The sequence below is a fragment of the Thermobia domestica genome, chromosome 16, assembly GCF_964235325.1.
Source record: "Thermobia domestica chromosome 16, izTheDome1.hap1.1, whole genome shotgun sequence".
Classification (NCBI taxonomy): Eukaryota; Metazoa; Arthropoda; class Insecta; order Zygentoma; family Lepismatidae; genus Thermobia; species Thermobia domestica.
In genome coordinates, this window is record NC_137469.1 from 30,800,647 (window position 1) to 30,824,230 (window position 23,584).

General features: G+C 37.4%; 2 protein-coding genes across 5 annotated transcripts in view; one reads left to right on the plus strand and one right to left on the minus strand.

Annotated features, from left to right (window-relative positions):
- Window positions 1-4,085, plus strand: part of shf (WNT inhibitory factor 1) — a 43,782-nt gene extending 39,697 nt beyond the window's left edge. The window contains exon 9 of the mRNA XM_081742249.1: window positions 3,701-4,085. Within this exon, the coding sequence (XP_081598375.1) occupies window positions 3,701-3,777 (77 nt within the window). The 3' untranslated portion in view covers window positions 3,778-4,085. The remainder of the gene's footprint in view (window positions 1-3,700) is intronic.
- The window catches only part of Coq7 (ubiquinone biosynthesis protein COQ7, mitochondrial), a 41,359-nt gene that overhangs the window by 17,172 nt on the left and 603 nt on the right, over window positions 1-23,584 (minus strand). The window lies entirely within an intron of this gene.

A 23,584-nucleotide genomic window follows, 5' to 3' on the forward strand; every position in this document is an offset into this window, starting at 1 on the left:
GTGATCAAAAGGGCCAATTATCTTCTAAAAAGTTCCTCTTTGTTGAGCCAGCATTTCAAGTCTTTAAATTAATTGGGACTTCCAAAGCCATCAGATTAGGGTTTGAAGAGGAGGAGAGGAATATAACTCACAGAATGTAATTACAGAGAAACCTTTAGAAATAACAATAAGAGGGATTGTAAAAGTAAAGATGAGCGGAAATATCTAATAAAATATAGTGTAAAATAATAATAATAGAGTAAAAGAGTGTCCACCGCCCACACTTGTTTTGGTCACCAGCGAGGGTAACCATGTTATAGGACTAACCTTACACTTTTGGCCGGTTCGTTTTTGTGTACGGAGTATTTCCAGGAGACTTCAAAAGAGATTCCGTGTCGTGATTCCTTATACTGTTGAGTTTTCAGCCCTTGACGGTCAGTCGTTTCCCTAGCGAGTGGGGGGAGTGATGACATCTGAGCGTTATAAGGAAAGGTAAGCTCTCCTTTGGGAAGATGTCTCCAAGTTACCCGAGTACATAATCACTTCCCAGCAGAGACCAACCCTAACCAGGATCCCCAAGATAACCCGCAGGGCTTTAACCTTGACCGCGTCTACCTACTTGTCGTTCAACCAGTTCCCAAGAGGTACCGCACAGATGAAAAACCAACCACCTCCCGTACCCAAGGGCACGTCTTACTCATCTTTTGGGAGGCATCTTAGAAGGCTTCCCTCTCCGGTAGAAATAACAGGGTTCCAACCCCTGCCTACTTCATTTTGTGGAAGAAGTACACCGTACATTACTGGTAGCGATTGGTGTAGTCCTACATCAGGCAGATATTCCTATTTGAGAAGCATCAATCGCTCTGTTCCGGTAGGTCCGGGTATAGTAGCATGCCCCATTGCCCTCTTAGGCACCGTGGTAAATTACCATGCATACTCCTGAGCCCAGTGGTCTGTGTCATTGACCCTTTTAGAAGACTGACATCCTCTTGCCCCCTCCAGTAGGAGAAATAATAATAATAGAAACGGACGCGATACATAGGAATCGGTAAAGGAAAATCGTATGGTTGAAGAACTTTAAAATGGCGTCGCCATTATCATTATTACATAACACAAAATGTGCAGAGACATAGATTGATGGAGAAGGATTTGTTCTGCGCCATTTAATCTTGCATAATAACTTAAGTATTATAATTAATTATTATACTAACTTATTATAGCCAGTTACTGCAATAACATAAAGCAGGGATGGTCAACATTTTTAGGGTTGAGGTCTAGTATTCATTTCAGAAAGCACTGGCGGCCTATTTATCTGTTCACTAACCCACTAAAGGGTATCAATAACAATGATCCATACAGATAGTATGACACTGAAAGAAATGTAAACCAACACAGCTTCATTACTTATTTATTGGACCATGAACCTTGATTGTTACTGTTGGAATAGTTTTTAAATCAATAAACGACGGTGATACTACGAACCTATATCGCTGATCACGAATTGGGAATGGCTGCTGTTAAAACATTACGGGAAAGTTTGTTAGAAATGTCTGAATTTTTTTTTAAAGAAAGCTAAAAAATTATTGGAATAAAATACTGTCTAACGATTATCCGAAAATCCGAAAGAAGGGAATTTCTTATGATGTTATCAGTCTAATTGTAGTTCAAATAACATGACTGCAGTTTAATGCTTCGCTAATATTTTGAATTGTACGTTCATTTCTGACTAAGCGCGGTGTGTTGTGTATTATACTTTCTTGAAATTGTCTTGTCTACTATTGTTTGTTTTATAATATTAGTATCGCTGTTTTACGAGTCCTTTCCCGATCTACTGCAAAACATTTTACTTTCGAATGACGAATGTAAGCGTAAAGAAGTCGAATTGAGGATTTCAACGAATTGACAAATTTCATGATTCCTAAATGTTGAAATGTATTTATTGGATGTGTCTCTTTGTGTTTAGAGGATTAGTGTTCAGTGTAGCAAGGGTTCTTATGAGGTTTTTCAGAGGGAAATAAATCGTATTTTTTCCCTGCGTTCAAAATTAAGGAAGGTTACTGGCAATAAAAAATGGAAAATCGTTCTACTGTTCAGTTCATATTTCATTTATATAGCTCTCACTAATAATATATTTGCTGAGAAAAAGTCAGACGGATAATTTATAGATGAGTGTTGTTCAAACAATATATTTGAAAATGGCTTTATCATAAATTTATATTTCATTTGTGAGTACAGTATGGGATGATCCGTGATTTAATTTAAAGGAAAGAAAAGGAAGGGATGAGTGAAAATTGTATAGGTTTTAAGATCAAAATTCAGAGTGTAGAGAATTCATACTTTGTTTTTTTTCGCTGTAGCATGTACAGCCTTGAAAAAAAAAAAAAAAAAAGAGAGAGAGAGAGAAAAAGTTAGCCTCTTATTGAAAAGTCCTGTATTTTTACCTGTGCGTGGAATAAACAAAATCTTTGGACAACTAAGATCTTCATTTCAAGCCGAAGTATAGTTTCGTACGCACTACGAGAATATACTTAAAAGAAACGAGGTATCAGTGGAGTTCGTATAGTTGAAGTTTAGCTTCCCTGTACAAACCAATTTGGACTACAGTTTTAAATAGGATAAGAATCCGCCCCCCACAGATTTGAAAGTTAATCAGTATAATTCCCAAAACTTATTGGGACTTATGCAGTCATTCTGACGCGTGATTAGTGCCATACTAAAGAGTTCGACTAACATATGTTTCCTGCAGTAGTCAGACTTTTAGTACGACGCTAATCATACGTCAAAACGACTCTGCATAAGGCCCAATAAATTTTAGAATTTAATGAGTGATTAATTACTATAAGGGGCACTAATTAGCACTCTTGAAATTAAACCAATTACTTACCAAGAATAAAATAACAGAAATGCGAATTTTTTAAATCTTTGTTCACAACAACTATTTTAAAATTAAATTAGTTAACGAATAGAGCATATTTTTAAGTCCAGTAAGATTTGTATTAATTAAAGCGTCCAACACTTGAACAATTCCAATATACTAATAATCTAACTTCACGTTTATTACGAGTTTCGCTAAACGTATTATTGCAGTTTTTACATTCCCTTATTTAATTAAACAATATTTTTCATGATACAAAGAATACTTTTGTGGAACACTATTGCACTGGTTCTAGTATCTCGAATTCGACTGAACTAAAACAGCAATTTTTCAGAACTATCAACATTGCCTGTATCGAAGAGATTTTTCTATACGAGAGTTATAACACAATAAGTCCAACATTTTAGTAAATGTTCCCATATCGGGGGAATTTTTCTGCACAACCTACAACTTGTTTAGTCAAAGAAACAGGATGAGAGCTTCCGACGTGACACCACTCATCAAGTCTTAGTTCCCACCTTGCTTCGCGTCAACAAGTTTCGTAATCATTGAGTCATCAGTTACCTCTTCCCAAAGATCTTGACTTTAACACACACACATTACGTAATTACATTACTCAGTCTTTTTTTTTTTTTTTTTTCCTCAAAAGAGATACAGTCTTTCTTTCGAGTACGTCACATTCAAGTATTGTATCGTTAAGGAGTGTGCACGCCATAGTACCTAGTCGCCATAATAGTAATCTGTGCTGTAGACCTAGTGTGTTTGTGTGTACTCTAATACATATATTTTGAATGAACTGTTTGAAACACAAATTTCGTTATTATTTATTGTTTTATTTCATTTCAGAGACACCTCGTGTAAGAAAGCGAGGAGAGAAGGAAAAGCGCCGGAGAATTCGAAATGCAGATAGTAACGATACCTGATGATTAAATGAACAAATTATACTTCGCAATGGACTGGAAACCCCGTCGTCGTTTTTATTTCAGTTGCATATCAAAAGAACAAAAAACTAATTGTTTTGCTGACCGCCATGATACCTACCAGTTGGTGCTATGTGCCTTACAAGCTTATATAAATGACATTATTGTTTGTCATGTTTCGTATTGCGTGAATATTTTCCATGTTTTTAACGATGTTTACATGTGATACTAGCTTCGTAGTCATTTAATGCCTTGCTGTGACCATATGCGTAGTGTGAGGCTTAAAGCTTTAATAAAAAGATCAAATCAAATATTGGTTGCATTATTAAAGAAATTGTCTTTCCAGGCATAAATAATGTTTTTACAGTGTGTCAAAAAGTTACTCGGTAAATTCTCCAAGTTGAGTCGTATAATGAAGCTCTGAGAACGAGTATAATTGAAGTTTAAAAATATTCCATTGAGTCAATTCTCTTTCTAATTTAGATACGCGCTTGATGGCTTCAGAACAGATTCGTATTATTAGACACACAAAAATCCTCTACATTTATATATATACTCGGGTGGCCCAAAAGTAGGTACAGTACCATACTGATCAGCTCATTGCATTTTATATTATTTCTTATTGTTATCCATCAGGTAGACTTAGTTTCTTTATTACTTGTTCTTAATGTGTTTTTACTTATATTTTAAGTGTGGAAGAGCCAAAGCAAATAAACCCATAAACTAGAATGTTATACTTGATTAATGCAGGGGTATATACCTACTTTTGGGCTGCTCTGTATATAATGTTACTTCTTGAAGTCAAATTTATCATCGACGAAAATCATCGATGTACAAAATCATCATTTTGTAAATCATCGACGAAAAGTAAACATTTCATAAAATATATGTATAATGCTACTTTTTCGTTAATGATCGTGTCTATCCTTTTTTTTTTTTTTCTGAAGACGCCAAATGCTAATGTTCGTAAATATTTTGTCGTAGAGAACCAGAGGAACGTAACTCCATTTTCATAGTTTTACAGGAAAGAAGGGGGGGGGGAGTTGTTTCTTTCAAACAAATATTGTTTTAATAAGATGGTAAAAACATTATTGCATAGCAGACAAGTCAATAACAAAGTCAATTTCAATAACACACAAAAAGCACCAAAGCAGCTTTCAGAATTATGTTCATAATCCAAGCAAACAAAAATTCCATTCTTGGAGTTACGTTCCGTTGGTCCTCATACGACGATCTGAGCAAAAAGCAGTTTTTATGTTGCATTAAAGAGGTTGTTACGCTATATGAAGTTTCTTTCAAAATGCTGGAGTTGTTCTGAAATCTTTGCAAATCACATAAAAAAAAAAAAAAAAAAAAAAAAAAAAAAAAAAAAAAAGTGAACTACAATTTTATTCTTGGCTTGACTTCAAAACGTACTAGATACGCCAATTTGGTAAGAACATTCACCATTACTGAACTGACGCAACCTCTTTACCAAGCACAGCATAAATTGGAAATGAAATGAAATCTGAGTTTTACGCCCCACGGTTATGCCGGTTAGGCTGAAGGAGACGGTGATGATGAGTAATGAATGAAATGGTGGAATGAAGAAAGTGGGAGGAAACGGGAGAACCTCGAGGAAACCCATGCACACGGTGTTTGTCCACCACAAAGTTCACTTGGCGGGGGCTGGGATCGAACCAGGGACCCCAAGCACCAGAGGTGAACGCTCTACCGCTGAGCCACCACGGCCTCCCACAGCATAAATTGGATTTAAATCATACGGCGTTCAATGTGGGGGAAAGATTTTTTTTGTTGAAACAGATGAAAATTTTAATGCTCTGATTTCAGTAGTTTCAACCATATGATTAATGTTAATATTCCTTTACACTTTAAAAGCGATCTTAGTTTCGAACATAAAATTTATAATATGTAAAGTAAGTAGCGCAATAGGTTTCAGCGCTCTCTTCGTCACTCAGGATTAAATTCTTGTAATGACAGATCGGTAATCTCTGGAAGAGAGTACTTTCAGATACTAAATTTAGTGAAGTTACATCGAGCAAGTCAACAGAGGTGTGTGGCAATAAAGTAATCTTCCGTAAGTGATTAAAAACTTATCATGGCCTAAGAGTATCATCGTGCAGAATCGATAAAGTTGCTTTTGTAAGATGCTTGATCAAACAAACTACAGACAGAAGAATTAGCGATATTAACTTTAGAATTGTACTACCGCATCCCCTGCCCCTCAGACTTTTTAATGCCCTAAAGTTATTAACCGAAATAGTTCCTACTTTAAGTTTTCTAATAATCTCATGATGTATGAGCCTCTTAACAGGCATACATAATCTATATTATTTCTTTCCAGTTTAACCCCTTTTCAATCCTTTCCAGTTTAACCTCTTTTCAATCCCCTTAGATTTTACGAGTAAAATATTTTTTCAGCAGGGAGAATTAAGAACAACATTTTTTCCAAATTTCATCTCAATACTGAAAGCATTTTGCAAAATACAGTTATCTGCCAGCCACCGATTTCGCATTTATAAAAATACTGTTCTATAATGCAAACAACGTTTAATAAATAATATACAAGAAATCAAACGATCGAACTTTCCACCTCTTTCTACACTTAGTTCCCAAGCCAACCAGTTTCGAAAGCTAGATGTTCACATTTAGTCCTTCAGTAAGATTTTATTTTAACGCTATATAATATTTACTCCCGAAGATCAATACCTCGTACTGAGATACAGGTTCTAGAGAATATGCCCACTGTCTTGCACCTCGCGCCGAATACGCTTCAAGACGGGCGACCCACTTTGTAGGACGGCGTCAGAATATGCGGGAGTATGTTAGTACAGACATCTGTGATGTAATGACGAAGGTGATGTGCGTTGCAGATTTTCTCTGAGTAAACAGTTTCTCTCAAGTAATACCATAATAAAAGCAATGAGTGAAGTCAGGTGATATGAGTAGCTATTCAACGGGATCAGGCCGCACAATCCAGTGACTAGCAAATTGCACATGCATCAATTGATAAAGCTCTTGTCCATATTACGGTGGTACTTATCCTGCTGGAAGTAAGGGAAAGTGCCATCTTCTGTTAGAAAAGACGGAAACGTTGTATCCTGAAGCAGTTCAAGGAAGCACGAAAAGGTGACAATGGTGTCAGGACGTGGACCTTCGAAATGCCTTTGAAGCATCTATATCAGTGGGTGTTTGTGTCACACTAGATCTATTCAGATTGCCATTTACGTAAGAATAGATATAGTCGAAAAACTAAATGGTCATTTATACGTGCAAAATTAAGCCCGTCTGAATCATCCTCTGACAGTTTCTGATGCATTTACACGTTGTACTACGGATGCCACTTATAAAATGAAATTTCTAGTGTAACGTCGGAAGATTATCCCTTATAGCTTAAAAGGGACGGATGATTAAGTGAAAGAAGTGATGGAATAAAAATGAAGATGGAAAAAAGACCTCGAGAAAACTCACTGGCACGATGTCGTTTACATGACCTAGGATCGAACCCAGGACTCCTCGCACAAGAGGTGAGAGTTCTACCAGTAAGTCTCCGTGCTACCCTCCCTTCGGATGCCATCTAGGCTTGCAAAGTCCGCATAATGGATGTCTGACTGAATTATTCTGCTGATAGACGTCAGTTGTCTACCTTGAAATTTTAGCGTTTGTTCTCAGCAACGAAGCAATATGACGCGTGAACCTAACAGTTTAAGGCGGAATCCGAACAACTGTAATGCATTCAGTGTTCTCCCACCAGGAATCGAACAATGAAAGGTGCCCGCACTAGCCACCACCAGCAGGTAGGGCTGAGAGATTTTTTTTTTCCCTTTCTTTTTTGTCAAAGGATCCCAGTACCATTGTGAACATTTCGTCATTGGTAGCCATCTTCGCTGCAGGGCTTGTTCGCCGCATTACTGCGTAACGAAATTTCACTATCAAAGATTCAATTGAAATTGGATCTCAGCAGCTAATTCCCCAGCCATCAGCCCTCTCTTACGTTGTTAGGGACTACCATACTTTTGTTTTCAACGGATCTCTTGAAACGTTAAAGCTACCAAGAAACTAGTTACAGCATTGCATTGATGGGAATATTCTCGTGTTATAGATCCCTATGCCATTTACAAACTACAGTGTGATTATAATTAAAGTCTCTCTTTCAAATGCTAAAAAGGTCAGAATGACTTCAAATTTGAGCAGAATATACCTGAAGAAGGGGGAAACGATATGGCATAAGAATAAAAATTTCAAATTGTATCAATAGATGGTGCTATAAGCGGTATAAGAAAAGTGGATTCGGCTACAAATGACGAAAAATATTACTTCCAAATCATTCAACAGTTGGTGCATGGGCTTTTCACTAACAGTGCCACAACTGTTGAATGACTTGGAAATAATTTTTTCCTTCACAAAACCGAAACAATCATACACATTGAACAGTACAGTTGATTTAATGTGAAACTTATGCCAAAGACGTCGTATTTCGATTCAAAATGTCACTTGTAACCGAAATCCACTTTCGTTATGTGGTTTACAACGCCATCTATTGATAGAATTCGAATTTTTTATTCATATGCCATATCGGTTCCCCCTTCAAGTATATTCAGTTCAAATTTGAAGTCATTCTGACCATTTTTTTTTCTTAGAGCATTTTGAAAGTGGGACATATAACCATCTGTATAACTTCGATGCAACATGGAGCCCATGGTTCGGAAATACCTTAAAAGATAGGCACTCGAAAAGGTAAGTCAGGAATACTGAAACCCCATCCGTTTCGAAGAGAGAGGAAGAAAAAGGATATCCTGGAACTTTTGAAAAAAGTCACAAGTTTCAATCCCTCGTTCGAAATTTGTCATATCATGATCACAGTATTCGATAATAACGAAGTACTTTGAATGTGGTTGCCCCGTCCGTCTCACTTGCATTATTACTTTTGGAGAGGCCTCCAAAATGTTGATGGTTGTGGTAGTATAGCATTCTTACTTTACAACACTGAATAATAAATGTGATACTTTAAGTGTTCGTTTAACATGTAGTGCTACTCGAAAATATACTTTTTTCCCCTTCAAAATATGTCAAACTGTTCTCTCGTCGATATTTTCATTTTTTTTTTGGGGGGGGGGGGTACATATCAGCTTAATGGTTAAAAGATGGATTCAAGATAAATGGTTCACCGTCTATAGCTAAATAAATCGGGTGTTCTACAAATAACACCCACGGAGCACAGAAAATTATTCTACAGGTAAATATAAAGCAAAGCAAAAAAGCTCATAATGATATATCCTCCAGGGCCTTCTTGAAACAAAGATTTTGATGAAGTGACAACGTTATACGTAAATGGTTGACCCATTGCACTTTTCTAAGAATTCATCAAATAGTTACATCGATTCTTCCACATGCCAGTTAAAGACCGTAGATGTTAATATTACAGGTTAATGTAAATGAATAGAAATAAAATGCCAGTTAAAGAACGTAGATGTTAATATTACAGGTAAATGTAAATGAATAGAAATAAACACAGTAATTTACTAACAGAGGAGCAAACAAATACACATACACTAATTGCTTAAGATGTGACTTTTCTTAGAGCATGTTATAACTTGTACCATATTAATAGATTGGGCCAATATTTAATCTACTGGATGTAAATGCCATTACTCTCATAAATAAATAAATATATATAACTGCTAAATTTGTAGAGCATTGCTTCTAATGGTTCAAAGTTTAATTATATTGCCATATCGTCATAATTTGGTTGGCCCTAACGCCTGAAGGAGGCCTTGGAGGTATACTATTATATAACATTTTCGTTTCATTTTGACCTGTAGAATAGTTGGCCGTGGGCGTCATTTTTAGAATATGGCCAATAAAGCACTTCTATAATAATCCGTTACTTCTACACATGGTTGGAGATGACGCAGCTAAATACGAAATACTAATACTCGGACTGATGTATTGTCAGCAGAGTTGAAATTAGCCTGAGGGAGGCCCTGCGACATTTGAAGAATATTCCAGTTATGAAAGACTAGGGAAGAGGTGAGAAAGTCAGGACACACATGGGAATTGTCGAACATTTGACGTTTTTCGTCTTTCTCCAGTTTATAATTATGGTTGTTCGATGAGGGAATGTATATCATACAAAAGCACCACTCTTAATTGAGGTTTCTGTGTTTGAATGTTATCGCTTCAGTTCCTAAAGCAAATAATCTTTTACTAGGATGGCCATTCTGTTTTAAAACATTTTAACATTACATTTCAGCACTACATGCATTTGCATATTTATTAATGTTATATATGGCAAGCGACTTTCGCCGCCTGTACACCTGAGCTAGGAGTTTCATTTATTTACTTATACATACTTCTCCGCATAGCTTTAAATCTGTCACGTACAGTATAAGGGATGACGTCCATGGGCAAGCATGCTATATCCGGGGAAGGAAAGAAGCTGCCTGGTGTGAGTAAGGAAAACTCAGGGAAAACCTCACTCGTACAATCCAAGATTAAACTTCATTTTGCATCGTAGTTAAGTCACCGTAAAGTGATTCCTTTTGTTACCTTTTCAGTTTGTTTGATCCTTAAATTTCGTATGATTCTATCAATTTCCTTGTAAATTTTGTATTGGGGGAGGAAGGACATCTGTGAAGCTTAAAACAAACACACACAAAGTGCTACGTGGCTACTAGAAGCAAAAAGTGGAGTTTTGTTCCACAAATGTAATCCAAAACTAAGCTCACCTATAAATATCTGACTCGAATCTACGGAACATATTCTCAAGAAGGGTATCTCATCCGGGTAAAGGCAGAGTAAAGCTGGTGGGCCCCTGAGATGCGCCCGTAGGAAGCAGGCACTTTTAGCGACTGTCAATGTGCGCGTAATCGGAGATAGTGCAAAATGAGTAACATACTTTTGTACATTTTACAAATATATGTTCCGATATAACAAGGAATTGGTACGTATCATGACAGCATATTGCCTTCATATACAACTACAGTTCATCATGGCTTCTACAATATTGCGTGGTTAGAAACACACTTTGCATTACGTATTTCCACATACACTGAACTGCGACCACACCAACTGGCAGTATTGCAAAGAAAGAACACACTCGAGGCTATATGTTGGCAGACAGCATTGTTACTGGAGGTGGACAGGATACTGGCAGGATTTATGAGCATTCCAATAGGGCATGAGAGTGGGTACCCGAGTAATACGTGCACTTGATGCGTCCGTTCTTGTGTAGTGAAGGTGTACAAGGAATGGGAAGAAAATATGGAAATGGTCCGCAAGAGACGGAAGTGTAGGGGCATACGAAGTTCAAAATGTGGGGCAAATGTCCGGGAATTACGTCACCAGTGCAATGATAGATGCAGAACACTCATATCTCACGTAACTATACGGCGTGAACTAGCACGCATGAACTTCCACAGGAGACGACCCACTCCTTAGGACTCTTCGTCGCGCTTAGGCACAGGAACACGCTAATTGGACCGTGGATGATTGAAAAAGGGTGTGTTGGTGCGATAAATCGTGGTTTGTGCCACTCCGCTCGGACAGGCGTATGCATGTGTGAAAGCAACAGGACGAAGCTATGGATCCCTCGTGCATGTGCGTACTGTACAGGCAGTTGGGAGTGAATGTATGCTTGGGGCACAGCGAGACATCTGTTGTGTACCTGCAGGTTTAAAGGATCACGTAAACTCTACAATGCAACATTTCTACCCACACGAAGGACCAGGGGCGGATCCAGGATATGATCAAGTGAGGGGCTAAACCATATTTTGCCCTTTTATCCAGTGTAAAGCAGGATTGAAGCCCGTTTTATCCAGTGTATACCTGAACGTCAAGGGGGGCTATAGCCCTCCCCTTTGGATCCGCCACTGCGAAGAACCCACATTTCCAGGACGACAATGCACGGTGCCACCAAGTCAGCACTGTATTTGCTTGGCGTAAAGAACATTCCACAAAACTACAATGTACGAACTGGCTCCCTGACTCATCAGATTTTAATCCTATAAAACATTTATAGGATGTGGAACGAGCTCTTCGCACAATGACTCCTGCACTGATATCTGTGGGCTCATTGTAAGATGCCATCAGGAATATATAGTGTCAGATCCCCGTAGAAACATATCAACAACTACCAAAATCCATGCCACGCAGTGTCTAGGCCAGCGTTTCCCAACCGGTGTGCCGCGTGGAAATTGGAAAAAAAATATTAATTCTATGGAAACCAAATTGCAAGACATAGGGAAAAATGTATATTTTTGTATTTCACATTACTATGAATTTCTACCATGGAAAAAATTACTGTAATTGTAATATATTATTCTATATCTATTACTGTGTAGCAGACAGTATTTCGGCTAGTACACATTTCCACGGTTAGCTGCTATGTTACGCTTCAATTGAGAGTCATACTAACACAGAGAAATGGAAGCACTTGTACGGTACGCGTCAAGTGAACGTTCATAAAACACTCATTCGCACGTGAATGACATAACACTTTGTTCAACAGCTGTGTTTTGACCGACGCATCGCAAGCTGTGTGATGACAATAATATGCACCGGTTTTGGTTAAAACAGCAAAGTTAAAAGTACAAGACATTTGTTTGTTCGTTCGTTATTTAGTGATCTTCGTTCTTAGTGAAAGGTGGATACAGTTTTCGAAAAAGAAAGCGTATTTTTAAAAATCTGAGTCCTATATTTCATTGCAATTGTTTTCTATTTTAAAATTAGAATAAAAAAATAAGCATAATAAATTAGCATGGGGGAAAACCAATGATCGAGCTTGCATCTCTGTGAGAAGATCAGTAATCACAGAAAAAAAAAAAATACCATGGTATTTTATATTTGCAAATAATATTAATACAGTGAAACCTCTACTAACGGACACCTCCCATAACGGACATATTTTGTAATCCCCAAACACTGTAATAGAAAAAGCACATTAGCAAACCTCTTTAAAGCGGACACTCTCTAGTACGGACACGGACAGTCTTTCCTGTCTTTATAGGTATTATTTACCTCCGTGTTACGGACACTTTCTCTAGAAATAAGTTGAAAACTACAGTAAAAATAATACATTTTTTGTGATTCCTACGTGTATCAGCCAGGAAGTACATGGGGTGTGACAACATTTTGCCTCTTCAACCGGCTGCTCAAGAAGAAAGGTCTCCGTTTAACAACATCCTCATGTTCTTTGCTTACATTCTACTCTCACCCAACGTGTTTTAGATACAAAAGTGCTTGACAGTTTCCCGCCGTTTGGGATGATAAGTCATTCTACTGTCCGCTGGAATCTCTATCTAAGCAAACGACAAGTTTGGTATTTTTTGCCTGCGGGTACGCATATTGTCTCAAAAGTCATTACTGGACTGCAATTAACTCACAAATTAAAGCAATACACCGAAAGTGTAGTAAGTAGCAATAAGTGTAAATTGCACAGAACTATAACATTTTATTTCCATGTTGTGTCTCGAATATAGAGTATTGGATGGCACAAGATAATGCAGGTACAGTAACATTTTGGCAATATTCGTAAATACATGATTCATGCAAAAATATTTTTCTAATTGCACAATACCTTTTACTAATTTACATAAGAAGATATTGAAACCTCTCTAAGGCGGACACCTCTCTATAGCGGACAATTTTTGATTCCCCACGGCTGTCCGCTTTAGAGAGGTTTCACTGTAGTAATATCTATGAGTGTGCCGCAAGAATTCAAGTTACACCCGTAGTGTGCCGCAAGTTGAAAAAGGTTGGGAAACGCTTGTCTAGGCTGTCATCTGAGCAAAGGGTGGATGAACAAAGTATTAGGAAGGTGGTGGCAATTCAGTTAACACTCAGTAAATTACGCATGCCTCAGGTAAGATCCCCATAAATTTGATTACTTATATATTCCTCTTTCTTAAATCAAGACATATATTTGCTCCGTAAATTTTACAAATGTATGGTCCCAGATTCTAGACCAGTATCATAATGTTTTACTTGTAAATGAATTCCTCGAAGGCTCAAAACTCTCTCAATTTCCGGCGGGGATTGAATATTTAAATTCTATTGGCGTGGGAGTAAGATTAAAAAAAAAAATTACAACAGCAGGGCATTATGTGTAAAAATAAATAAATAAATAAAAAATAAACTTAGGGAAGGTTTGTAATTAATCCTTTAAAATGTTTATTAATATTAATTTCATGAATTAAATTTTCATGAATTGAATTAAACTTAATTTTTAATTGATAATTGTTAAAAAAATCGTAAAGGTTAATCTTTATTTTTTTCTCGAAAACTCCAAAGTTGCTTATAACAGTAATATCCCTTATAGCAGTACTTTTTCCAAAAGGAAACACTAACCTTAACTTGTTTTAAAATCGTGATCAGCGTCCCCTCTTAGAATCGTCAAGCCGAGAATAATATATATTTTTTGATGGTTATATTACTTTTTTCCCCTGTATTACAGGCACGAAATGTGATTTAACCGGCATTAGGGTTGTTTGAGATTTGCTCCCTTCCGTTTCATATCCGTTTGTACACTTCTCCAAGATATAATTGCGCGCCCGATTTTTTCTAAGTCCCTTAAGATTGTAAGTTTGGCAACATCGCAGTCGACGTGATGGTAGGGGAAGTGAAAATAAAAAAAAATGAGACTTACCAAAAAGGCTCACAGTTTGCTGTTTGAAATACTCAATTGTTTTTTTTTTTTTTTTTTTTTTTTAATAACTTAATGTAATGATACATTTAGAACATCACAGTACTTGGTAAATGCAGAAAACTTGGTTGTAAGTAAAGCACACACGCTTTTCGACCACAATATCCGTTAAAAAAGGGAGAGGGAGTTGTTACGAAATTCGTTCTCTATTTATGAAATAGGAATGGAACTTCATAGTTGTTTCGATAGCCATGCGAGCTAAGTTCTTGCTTTCTGTGCGGATTTAGTACTTTTGAACCTGGTTCGAGTCCCACTCGATGCTCTTACTTTTCTTCATTTTGTAATTTTTCATTTATTTTTGCCGTATACTTTTATAGTATATGTATAAATAACAAGGAGGTGATGGACAACTTTCTAATGTATCCAAAAATAAGAAGGTGTACAGGTGCAAAACCTTTTCTATATAACCCATTGTGATTCCTTCTTGGTGCAAATTACTTCTTGCTCGAACTGTAAGATTTTCGTAAACCTCAAAATAAATCCAGAGTTCTAGTGTCCAGATCACTATTAGCCCTAATACCTCCTTCATCACTACCAGAACGCAGTTCATATTATTATTATTATACGCTTCTTTAGCGTGGGAGACCCGGATCGACTCTCGACCGGAGCTCATGTGGTGCGGGGCTTACTTTAAGCTGTAGGTTCACTTCTCATATAGCCTCGCTGCTGAAAGGGGCGCTAAACTCAAAATCAAATATATTATTATTATACACGTCTTTGGGTTCGATTCCCGGCGGGAGTTCATGTGGTTCGGGGCCTACGTTAAGCAGGTTCTCATTCTCGTACGTTCCCATAGTCTCGCTGCTGAAAGAGACCCTAAACTCAAGATCAATTATTATTATTATTATTATTATTATTATTATTATTATTATTATTATTATTATTATTATTATTATTATAAGTAGGAAATAGAAAAAAAAATAGGGTACTAAATTTGGTGAGACATTTTATTTCTTCCATTTTGTTGTTACACCCAGGGTCGTAACTTGTGGGGGAAAACGGGCAACTGCCCCTTGCAGAGAAGCTCCCCGCCGTTCGATGGAGGCCCATGTTAAGACATTTTTTTTTTTTTTTAACTCCATATACGATACGAAGATGAAATTATAAATGAAGCATCAAACAGATTCACTATATTATATAAACAAAACAACACACAAAAGGTAAATAAAACAAAAATGAGTCTGGGGCCCATTTCAGTGAAAAATGTCTACTATTAGGTGCTCTAGAAATAATATGTATTAGTATGGCTTTGAGATTTGTGATATTGTACCCTTAATTAATTTGTGATGTATGAAACGGGCTCAGGGGCGCAACTAATGGAACTGCAGATCTTGGCGTGCGAGAGGACCCACACGCTCCGGGGGTCCATAAAGAATAAGAGTAAGATGGAAAGAGGGGGTCCAAAAATTAGAAAAACAACTTTTCTATGGGACCCTATTACACGTCTTAATGCTTTCGCCCCCCCCCTCCCCCCGAAAAATTTAATTTACATCGGTGGTTACACCTATGGACTGTATGTTGTTATCTTGGTGTATCAGCAGGGTTGGCAAAAACCATGGTTTTTATTGAAAAAACAAAAAAAAAGTTTTTTTTTTTTTTTTGGTTTAAACCAGGTTTGTTTGGTTTAAATAATTTGCTCTACATATTCATATCATATATGGACAGAAATAAGTTTGTTTCATCTTGATGTTATTATGCAACAACCGGGTTATGCTGGAAGGGATCACATAAGCTTAAAGCGGAATAAAAACCGCTTCTCGAGTTACATCCGAGAGAAATTGTCCTCCATTTGAACTCGGAACCAGGACTAATTGGCCACAAATGCGATACGTCTGCCGACTCATTCACGAAGGAATCCTGATAAAAATACGTTGAACTGATCTTTACATGCTTCTTGATATAATTGTCAAGAGTAATTTCGGAAGAGCAAAAAGATAAACAGTTGCACAAGTGAAACTATTATACAGAATTACATATGGACAATTTCAAAGTACTACGGAGTACAGAAGAACTAATTTAGTTCAAGTTAGTTAACAATGACTTTTATTGGTCCAAATTAAAGAAATACAACGACTTAATTTGCATATCAGTAAGAAAAGTGAATAAAGATACGAATTATTTGAGTCCACTATGGCTCAGACTCATTTATACATAAATAGATACCAAAAATACTTCTCATTTCACTAAATGCCTCTCGTGGGGTCTATGACCCCCTCCCCCCACACACAAAGTACGGCATTTCGAAGTATTTTATCAATAGTCAACATTGAAACGGAACAATATTTAGAATTTTTCTTTGATTGCAATTACATAACACTAATAACAACTACAAAAAAAAAAAAAATAAAAAAAAAAATCACAAAACAAACATTTATAAACGTAAAAAAAAATTGCTTTTGTAGTATAATCTTTTTGAGTAATGAATGGGGAATTTAGGTCTGAATATAACACGAATAATATACGGGAGTGAAACGTGATAACCCACAAATGTGTGTTCATCAAGATTTTACAAACACTTACACTTTTATGAACATTTTTCGTTTTTTGGTTTAAACCAGCCAACCCTGTGTATCAGAACCATATTCGATTGGTTTTCACGACGATCTCACATTTTTTACTTAAACGTCTTAATAGCTCTCAATAGTATCATATTTGCCAGATTCTATCTCACAAGAATGCCCTCAGCTTCATGAAACATTGGTCATCATCTTACCCCGAACAATCTCTCATGAGTATTTTGCGAGTGGAGATGAGGTGTTTTCTCTACGGCTTTCAAATCGGTATTTTTCAAGTTCTAAGTAGTAGTTTTGTCAACGGCTGGAGCAGCTCGGCTCCCGGCTCAGTCACCACCGAGCCGAACTGAGAAGTGAGCCGGGCCAACAGCTCATCCAACCGTGCTAGCTCGAGCCGATGGTTCATTCCAACTGAGCCGGTTCGAGCCAATGGCTTACCTGAGCTGAGCCGAACCAAGCTGATGGCTCACCCCAACCGAGCAGGCTCGAGCCGATGGGTCGGTCACCTGAGCCGAGCCGAACCGAGCAGGTAGCTCATCTCAACCGACCCGGTTCTAGCGAATGGCTCACCTGAGTCGAGCCAATGGCTCATTCCAATCATCCCGACTCGAGCTGTTGGCTCAGTTGAACCGAGCCGGTTGACACCACTATTTCCAACTCGATAAAGTTTTTGCATAGCTATCGTAAAGAATTATCGATTTAAGCAGTGTTTAGTAGTTTTCATCGGTTCAGGTGAGTAGGGCCATGGTTTTCATGCCCCTTCTTTGGTTATGACCCGAGTAATCTAAATCATATCCTTAACTTTAACAGTTTTCTAAGCATACAGAAAACCAACTGGGAAAGGTGATAAATTTCCTTCTAACGCATGTTGAAATCAAGGAACGCAAGATCGCCTAGAGTAGACCCGAGAGGCACACGTAGAAGGCAAGTATATAGTATATTCACAATTTGCCAACATTATTTTAATATGTTATTTTAATATTTATATCGGAAAGTTACAAAAGTAGCTGTTCTAGAGCTACATGATAAAAATTGTAGCTCGCTACAACTATTAGCTAGATTTTCAGAAACGTATTCGCTACTTAAGCTCTTGTCACAAATACAGCTTACTTGGCATCATGCATTATAATATATGTCATGGCATCTACATGCGTAACTGAACTTAAAAGTTTGGTTAAAATATTACATAAAATATTCACAGTAAAGTATGCATTTTGTCTGCTCTTTTAAAAGTATATGCTTTCGCTGCTAGAATGGCATGTAGGCAGGGTTGCTTCCCGGAGGGAACTCATGTGGTTCGGATTCCACGTTAATGAGTAGGTCCCGTCTCATATAGCCTCGCTGCTGAAAGGGACGTTAAACACAATCAACTCGACTCGTTTGTCTGCCTCTACCACACACACTACAGGGTATAACTTTGCCTTTTAAGTTAAAATTTTCACAGTACAAGCACGAGACACACTAAATTTCCTGTATAGATTTTGGCGGCATACCAACGTAAAATATCAAAATGACGGCTATTTTTTCAAAACAGCGAATATCCACTCTACAAAGCGCAATTTTCAGTCTTTTAAGATGAAATTTTGACGGTGGAAGCACAAGATATGCTAAATTTGCTGTATAGATTTTCTCGGCGATCGAATATAAAATTTCAAAATGGCGGCCATTTTTTAAAAACAGCAGTGAGTAGAAAATTGTTGCAAGTTGTGACAATGACAATTTTGAAATATAAATCACATTTTAACACTTTTACCATAAAGAGATTGAAATATTTCGAAAAAAAAACCGATTAAACCCGAAAAAACCCATATGGGCCCAGGTGGGTTGGGCATTTTCAAAAAAGCCCGGGTTTTATCAAACCCTGCATGTAGGTCTATTTTAAGAGTCATTACTATCCTTTTGACCGATCGTCAGTATGCAATTTATTTCAGAAAATTTTCTTGTAATACTACGTATTGTTGCAAAATAATTGGAGATAGAAATCAGAAAATAATCATATTTTCTTCCTATCATCATATAAAAATTTACTACAAATTGTGAGGAAATGTTGGAGTTACAAAATATTTTTGCGTCCTGGCAAAGGTTTATTTGTAGCTTTAGTGCAAAATTCGCTACACAATATAAAAATATGTACCTCAGCTACAAGCTACAGGTTTTGACTTGTAGCGTCGTTACATCTAGAGCTACAAAATTTGTAGCTAGCTATTGTAGCTTCACTACAAATAGCGCGCTAGTTCCGAACCGACTATGAGTTATATAAGTAAGAACTATCACTTAGTATAACTTGTGTCATATACTGTATATAAGAAAAAAGCTTATGACAAAGTAACTCAATACATTTTACAACTGTCTACAGATTGAACTCTAGACAAGATATTTCACGTTTCTGTTAAATTATATTTCTATATCATCATTTTGTTTTAATGTACCTATATTAGGCCTATTCAAAATTACCCTGTATATATTCAAAAGTTTGGACTACCTTTTAGAAAATTCATTTCCGATAATTCATGAATCTTCACGCTTACGCTGGGAAGCATGAGAGAACATCAGCGTATCGTTGTTGCCCAAATTGATACTCATTAAACACAGATACTGATATTTCCAACAGAACAGCAAAGTGCATAAACAGTAAAGAAAATTGAACATTTCTAAAAAGTGAAAGATATTTTTTTAACTAACTTCGCTGCACTGCACCTTCAATAATACTGACAAAGAAAACATTGATGTTACCCATCACAGTATTGCAAAATCAAAACTTTTGGTAGTGCTCCAGCTATTATATGGCAATCAGGGCCGCAACTGCCCCCCCCCCCCCGCCAGGGAAGTGAGTGTGTTTTCTTTTTTAAAAAAGGAAAAGAGTTTGCTGCAATAATACTAAGATACTGTTTTGTACAGGAAGTATCGTTATTAAAAGTAACAAGAGAGGAACTGAGAATTTCAAACAGTAAACTGTGAGCTGTGTTCAGAAGTCTTGTTTCTTTTTTCATTCCTTCCCCTCCTCTCACTCAGAAAGCGTTGTTGCTAAACTTACAATCTTACGGGACTTAGAAAAAATCGGGCGTGCAAGTATATCTTGGAGAAATGTACAATGAGGCGGCCACGTATATCTTTGAAACATAGTCTGCCACCGCTGGGTAGTCCATGTATCATTGGTATTTGCTAAAAATGGCGCAAAGACAAAAACGATGAAAAAATATACGTACCGAATACATTACATTTGAGGATATGCGTCCTGTAAATATGTTCTCTCTTGATGTTTCTAACCGGGAACAAAGAAATACATTGACCAATCAAAACATTATGACCGTTAGCAACTTTTTAAACGAAGTAGTTGAGATCATGTGTCATGATGCATGATAGAACCGCATACCAGATAGTGACAGGCACTGTTTCATTTAGTTGGGAACACTTCTGTACCATATTCATTCCAAGAAGAATAAAGAAAATAATTTTGCGCTCTTGCGCTACCTTCCTTTTCTTCGCCTAAATCTGTAATACCGGTATATGATGATTCATATTCTTCATGTTCATGTCTTTAACGCCTTGCTGCGCAGAATGTTTCAGTTTGAATTTGTAAAGAAATTTTCGCTTTCAATTGTGTCTTCCCCATGGTGCACTTTAATACGATCCTGTTCAACAACGTACTGCCTCCTATCTGCGTACCTCAGCCATTTGCTATACGTGTACAGAGTTTGTGACCATGACCTTACTCTGTCCATGTGTTGTGTTGATCAGGTGTTTCTAATAGCTTGCTTTTCACTGGCCACCTAGCACAAGTTAGTTTGTGTTTTAAAATTTGGTTCGTGATTAATGCAGTGTCATCTTTCACAGTTATAAGAGGAAACAAATTTATAATTCCACTGAAACTGCTTTCGTTATTTCTGAAAATCGCAACACTGAATCGTTGAAAGGTACTACTTTCGTGCACTAACACAATATGGATGGATACTTAAAGTTCGTGAAGAAAAAAGCAGGACATTACAAATTTTTGCGAAATACATTCATAATGAAATACAGAATTGAAACAGGAGTAATTCTGAGTAAGGTATATTAATATAACCATTAGTAATTAGGAAAATAACGTCTAAAATACCTTTATGTTCTATAAGGTGCGGGGAGGGGCCATTAGTGGAGCTTTAGCCGACGTTTTTCTCTGTCGCTTATATGGCATATGTCTGTACACTGTATTTATATTCGTTAACTGTTAAGCCCTCCTACAACGAATCAGCACTCAGGAATACAACTTCTCCTCCCGTAAGAAATGATGTCTAAAGGTAGTAGCAGGATTTTAGGAGTTTAGATTTCTACGCTTTCGGCACCTACGGCCATGTTAGCCTGTTACGTTTGAGGGATGACGTCCCTCGGCGAGCACACTATTCGGGGAAAGGGAAGGAAGGAAGCAACCTGGGACCTATCTTAGGTACCATCCCGGCATTTGCCTGGTGGTGAAGGAGGAAAACCCAGGAAAACCTCATTCAGCATGACGGCCTGAAAAAGCTTGAGCGTCAAGCGCCATATGCCATACGATTCCTTTCCCGTATATTATTCTTGCGCTAATTCCAACATGGCAACTTTTCAGATGTCCCCCCCCCCTCCGCGATTAACATTACGTCTGTTTAGAGGAGCTCTACATGCACTCCTCGTATCCAACATTTGACCCCAATACCTCTACTAGTTTTAAAATTAACATAGCATTTTTTAGATATTTTCTACTTTCTTCTTCGCACTTACTTACCTCCCACCCCGTATACGATCTGCCACTAAACACCCTCTTTTTCTGTTTCTTTTGGTGCTGAACCCAGTACTAGCAATCATTTTCAGCAATTGAATGCACCAAATCCTAATGTCCCCTTGTTAATACATAGATTTGGGCCGGTGAGACTTTTTTTATTTTTTCACAATATAGGAAATCAGTATTTCATGTTTCTTAAGTGTAATGTTACTGGTATAAAACCATTACAAGGCCTATACTAAGGTTAAAATGAATGAGTACGTATCAAAGACTACCATGTGACATACCAACTTCCACCACCGTAATATTTCTGCAAGATGTAGGGAAAGCATATTTGTGGTTACAAGTACTTCAACCTATGTGATTTTACGCGATATCAAGTGTTTTCGGGTAAACTTGACAATACACGTTCCAGCTGCGCATCGATAAATAGGATCACTTTAAAAGGGTATAGTAGAAGAGGGTAGGGTAGAGTTGAGTAAGATAGGGAGGCCTATGTTTAGCAGAAGGGGTCCAGCTCTTTTCTCTTAAAAACGTTACAATTTTAGTAATTTCTGTTCACACTCGGTTAGTTTATGGTAGGGTTGGTTAGTTTAAGATAGGTTAGGCTAGTTAGGTTAATTTAGCTTATGTTATATTAGTGTAGGAGTCCCGCATAATTTTCCAAAAAATGACAGAATTTCGCTTATTTCTACTAATATTACGTTAGTTTAGGTTAGTTCAGGTTAGCTTATGTTAGGTTAGGTTAGATTTGGTTACGTTATGTTACGTCTAAGTACTTGCATCACTCATTTCTCCTGTAAATTTTGTGTTTTTTACGTGCTTCTGGACCCCTTGTACTAAACATACCCCGATAGGGATAAGAAGGGTAGGAACAGGGGCGAATTAGCTTAAGGTTAGGTAAGTTTTGGCCAATTTTCATAAAGTTAATAGAGTGTAATTTGTTGTTTCTGTGAGAGTAAACCAGCTGGAGCGAGCATTGTAAAATTATCCAGTGTTTTCTTGGGCATCTCTGTTGTATCCCCGGACATGAAAATCGAAAAAAAAAAAAATGTTTCTTCCCTTAAATACAAGGTTGTGACCCTGGCTTACTTGGTAGTGATTATTAATCGAAATGCAGTGTGGACGTATGGCAGAAAAAACAGCGCATAAAACACGAATCAACTTGTGCTTGGTGGCCACTAAGGTAATAGTTAAGAACAGCTACTTCTCTTCTCATCTCCCGTGCACGAGGATACATCTTACTGTTGCACTACCTAAACACCCTAAGTACAAGGGCAAGAACTCAGTCTATTACCTACTTTTTAGCATCCTAGATAGTCAATGAATAATGCCTGAAAGTATGGAGTTTCTCGTCCTTCCCTAAATGGGAAGTACGGCTCCTTAACTATAACCCCACTAAAATGCACGAATGCTATCTAATCGAGTCAGGGCAGGAGCGCACCAGGATGGCCGAAAAGGATAATATTTAGTATCTCCCCAAAGCTGTGCAACACCGTTTATGCATATACTCACTGCCGCTGACGCGACTGCTCCCTACGGACTCACCTCTCGCTATCGCTCGGAGTCCCCCTGTTCCGCTCCTGCCCCGACTCAGCATTCGTGCTTTTTAGTAGCCACCTAACACAGGTTGATTTGTGTTTTATACCATACATCCACATTGTATTTCGAATAATAATCACTACCAAGTGTGAGACAATCTTGCATTTTGGGGGAAAATATTGACTTTTTAAAAATTATTATTATTATCGTATGGTCCGGCTATACAACAATAATGCCTCAATCAGTACTTAATGTTGATTTCTATTAGTTGTAACCGCTCAAAGAGAATTTAGGTGTAAACAAGGGTGCACGCTATTC